General features: G+C 30.8%; 1 protein-coding gene across 1 annotated transcript in view; it reads right to left on the bottom strand.

Annotated features, from left to right (window-relative positions):
* The window catches only part of LOC106867365 (protocadherin Fat 4), a gene marked incomplete at its 3' end in the record, with an annotated part of 101855 nt that overhangs the window by 49932 nt on the left and 46909 nt on the right, over window positions 1–5014 (bottom strand). Inside the window, exons 20-22 of the mRNA XM_052973000.1 lie at window positions 4752–4830; window positions 3524–3534; window positions 64–1335 (exon numbers count right to left, since the gene is read on the bottom strand). Of these exons, the coding sequence (XP_052828960.1) occupies window positions 64–1335; window positions 3524–3534; window positions 4752–4830 (1362 nt within the window). The remainder of the gene's footprint in view (window positions 1–63; window positions 1336–3523; window positions 3535–4751; window positions 4831–5014) is intronic.

Raw genomic sequence — 5014 nt, 5'->3', positions numbered from 1 at the left:
CTTTGGTAAAATGTGGTTCTACATCATTGACATCAGTTACTTTGACAGAGAAATATTTTTTACTTTCTAGTTGAGGTGACCCCATGTCATGACACACAATAGATACTTTATAGTGGTCCCTTATTTCTCTGTCAAGATGGCCCTTAACAATCATTTTATATTCTTTAGAATCTATTTTGGCAAGTTTAAACTTATCATGTTTTAAATCACAGATAACCTCACCATTGGGTCCACTATCAGTGTCAGTGACCATAACATAAGCTATAAAACTACCAATTTTACTTGATTCTGAAACAGCTGCTGAGCTCTCTGTTAAAGGAGATACAAAATCTATATTTATTAATGGAGCAGTATTTTGGTTATTAATAACATGTATCTGGACTTTGGCTACAGAACTTAAGGGTGGATTTCCTTCATCCTGTGCTTCAATAAATAATTTATATGACTGCTTTTTACTAAATTGAAAATTATCATGTAAAAATAAATCTCCAGTTTTCTTATCTAATACAAAATATTTCTGAATATTTCGAGAGGTTTTGTGGTTGAAATGGTAAGAAAGCTCTCCATTGGGTCCAGAATCTTGATCTGTGGCTTTTAAAGTAAGGATTGGTAAATGTCTTTGATGTGAACTATTAATAGATATGTTGTAGAGTTTCTGTGAAAATACAGGTACGTTATCATTGACATCTGTTACAGATATGTGTACTTTGAGTGTAGCTGTTTTTGGAGGGTTCCCTCCATCCTTAGCTTCCAGGGTCAACATGTAAGAGTCTTTGAGTTCCCTGTCTAATTTGTCTCCTAAAACTAAAGTAGGTATGTAAACACCATCATAACGTTTTTCAACTGAGAGAGAAAATGGTTCTCTTTTACTTTTCTTGATCATATATGTAATTTGAGAATTCTGTATTGTAATATCTTGATCAATGGCATTCAGAAGAGGGATTTTACTACCTTTGAAGTGGCTCTCCAAAAACTGAATTATGATTTCATTCTTTGGAAATTCTGGAGAATGGTCATTAATGTCTTCTATAAATATTTTAATTCTTAATATTTTCATAAACGTTTGTCCCTTTCTCACTGCTACTTTAACTATTCTAGAACATTCCTTGTTGTATGTACACAGAGACTCAGCATCCAGTATTTGAGTAGTGTATAGTTTTCCTGAGTTGGTGACATTGAATAAGTGAGAACCACTCTCGACTGTCCTTTGTAGTTGTGTAAATGTAATGAGAGTGTGTTGTTGATGTGTGAGAGGGTGTGATAAGTTAGAGTCGACAGCAATGTCTCCTATATAGGTGTGAGGACTGTCTTCTTCATTGACATGGTATGTAATATCTATGGACAGTACAAAGGTGATCAGTAAATGTAGAAGACACAGTAGACCAATATATGGTGTCATGTCTGGAATTCTTCATCACATTTCAGCAGGAGAAATTGCTACAAAAGACAACAAAGATATATAAATGAAATTAAATTTAAAAAACAATAATAATTTTTCTAAATATTATTGCTATTTCTTAATAAACTCCAGTAGACACAACTGAATAATTTAAAATGGCCACCTTTAGCTTTTGTGATACAGGAAGCATTAGAAAGTATAAAATTGGTTCATGGAAATCAATGTATAACATTGGTTCATGCAGATCAAAATATGTACTAAACAAAAGGTTAATAATATTCCTTTTATGCCAGGAATACATCTCTTTATAGAGAAGCACCATGTTGATGGTGACAAAGAACAAGATCAAATGTGTAATGCAACTATACCTAAGAGAAGTACTTCTTTTATATTGTATATAATCATGGAGGGTTTGTGATGTGAAGTCACATATAATATAGGAGAAACAATCATTCTTATGAATAAATTGCTCAACATAATTCAACACTCACCCATCCATTCACATACAAACATATATACAATGATAGTTAAATAAAAATGGAATCAGCGAGTTTCTTTTATTTTCATTCAAACAATCTGATGACATAGTATACTCAGAAAGTTAAATTGTGATAGCGTAAAACTTCCATTATGTATGTGTGTGTACGTCCATGTGTGTATGAATAGTTGGCTATGATAGGAATAACATGACTTCTACAACTGATAAAATTTGAGAGGTCAAAATGTTCAGATGTCGTCTTCCTAACTATTTAATAGAGTGTTACTTAAAGCATCATAAGACATCCTTTGAATGGGAACAAATGACAATAAAATCCTGTTACCGATATCAGACCTGACAACTAACTGATAATTGTTCATAATGCCTGAACAGAAAATTGTTTTTCTTGACCAATTATTAATGTCACCACTAATTTGTTTGTATTATGTAAAGGTGAACATGCACATTTGTAATGTGCGTATATTGAGTGTCCTTTAAGTAAATTTCATGATATATACAATATGAAAACTCTAAGCTGATGGTAGGTCTTAATCAAAACAGACGTAAAATATATTGTGAAATTAATGAACAGTAGTCTCTCAAGATATTTAATTAATGAAGTTTACGTTTTCAGAGCGAAAGATTAAGGACATGTCTTGTTGGTTGGAATTCTACTCTTTTGTTACCATATTTCTTGTGGAATACATTGCTTTTGTTTCCAAATTTAATCCCTATTTACATATAACATGTAGATTTTATAAATATTTCTGTACAAAAAATATTTAGTATGATAGTGCGAGGTATGTTAATTTGTAGAAAGATATTATTTCTAATCAATTCTCAACATCCATCTCTTGTTGACAGGATTAATATATTTTAACAATACATGACAATATCATCAATTTATATCTCCTGACAATTATCTTAAATAACAAATCTACACTAAATAATATTTATCAGCATCTTTTTCACATAACTTGGCTTTGTAAATGAACAATCTCATGTGTTTATTTAAATGCTCTACAAATGCATACGGCGAGTTTCTTTGCTCTAGAAATCGGAAAGATACTTGGCAAGAAATGGAAATAAAAACTGAAAGGAGGACAATACATAATAATATTGATGATGATGATGATGATAAATATTCTTGATTTATTATATACAAAAGAATATATAACAGATATTCAAAAGGGCGTATATATATATAAATATATATATACACACATATACATATATATACACACACAAACACATATATAGGGATAAAGGAGATCTGTTAGAGTTAATTAAAGCTACACCAACTTAAAATTTAATCAACAAATTATTACGACAACAAAGATACAAACAACATCAATAGACATTATTAACACCTAGTCTTATTGCCTATAAATCAATGTTTTTTGACTGTTAAAATTACTATATACATTTACTTTACACAAATGTATATAATATATATTGTAGCAATACATATATGATTCTGAGATTAAAAGATGTAATCCAGATTGAAGTAATTGTAATACAATGACTACTACAGTTCTTGTTGTTAATGGTGGAAGTGATGGCTAGATCTCTCGATCCTCCACTGTCCCAGTCCCTGTGTATATATATATATACAACATGACAGACATTTTAGATATTATCCTTACCCTGTCTTTCACTAGAAACACATATAATATAAATGTTATAATGAATATGAAAAGATAATAAAGAGAAAGAGAGAGACTTACCTGCATTGTTTAATCCTTCACTGTAGTTCTGTGTGATGGATGATGTGTATCCTGCTGTAGTGTTCCACTCTAACTGCTGCTGCTGCTGTAGTGGTATTATAGTGGTACTGCTGCTGTTGTAGTAGTGTCCCTGTGTTACTGCTGCTGCTGCTGTTGTAGTGGTGGTGGTGGTGTTCCTGTGTAACTGCTGATATAATAGTGTGACAGTTGCTGTGTGTAGTGGGAGGTGATATGTTAGCCAGATGCTGGTGTGTGCTAGTTACAACTCTATGTCCGCCACACACACACACACACACAATTGTGTGTATGATGAACAAAGAAAAAAGCTATCAGCCTCACTTTCAATATTGAAAGAAATATAGAAAATCTCTCTCATCCAATAGGAAATTACTGCAATGTTGTCTGTGTCACACAAACACATCAAGTAACAGAAGTCATGTTAAACAGAAGCAACTTCACTTTTTCTATTTAATAAAAACACTACATTTACATATCTAATGCTAGGAAATAAGAGATTTGTATTAAAATATAAGATTTAAGATTTATATTAATATTTCTTGATATTTGATGGATTATTATTAACTCCACTATAAGAATACATTTTCCGGATTTCTATCAGAAAGAAATTGATTTTAGAATAAGTCATCAAAGATTTCATTATTTAAGAAGTTTACATGACTACATAAACTGTAAACAAAGTAGATTAAGATAAATTAAAATATTTCCATTTTAAGAATATAAAGGAAAAGGTGTGAACAGAAGGCAAAAAGCAAATAAAGTAAAACAATGGTAGAATTTACAATGATACTAAATAATAGTAGATTTGATATTAAATTAAAAGATACTATAACTGAAAATTCTAGGAAGACCCAGATTAATACATTGATATTTAGTGAAATATCTGTACCAAAACTGAGAGTAAAATAACTATTTTACTATAGAGGACTATGGTAATGTAGAGTAGGATGCTTTGTTATATTTAATATACCTCAGATGGAAGTTAGGGGTCATAATAAATGCCACTGTAAGGCCCTTTATGTGTGACGGGTGAAAGAAACATAGAGTTGATATTTTTATATGAATATAAAGTATTGTATAAGATTTGGTGTGTGAGAGAATCATTTAACAATAGTCATGGAACATCTACTATGTTGGCTGTAGATAGGTATCTTGTATTTGTTGTCCCTTTAGTATTGTGGCTGCAACTGGATTGTCATTGGTATATTCTGCAAAATATCAAATATACAAACACAAATTACATTTCAATATAACAATTCCAATATATAAAGATAGAAACATTGATCTTATATTACACTAAGCATAACATTATATATTGTCCTACAGTAATAAAGGTAATTACATTTATATGTTATGTTTTGATAAAAGTTACCTGGTTCTGCAGGTGTCTCA

This window comes from Octopus bimaculoides, chromosome 14 (genome assembly GCF_001194135.2).
Source record: "Octopus bimaculoides isolate UCB-OBI-ISO-001 chromosome 14, ASM119413v2, whole genome shotgun sequence".
In the NCBI taxonomy this organism is placed as follows: Eukaryota; Metazoa; Mollusca; class Cephalopoda; order Octopoda; family Octopodidae; genus Octopus; species Octopus bimaculoides.
This window is presented reverse-complemented; position numbering and strand designations above follow the sequence as displayed.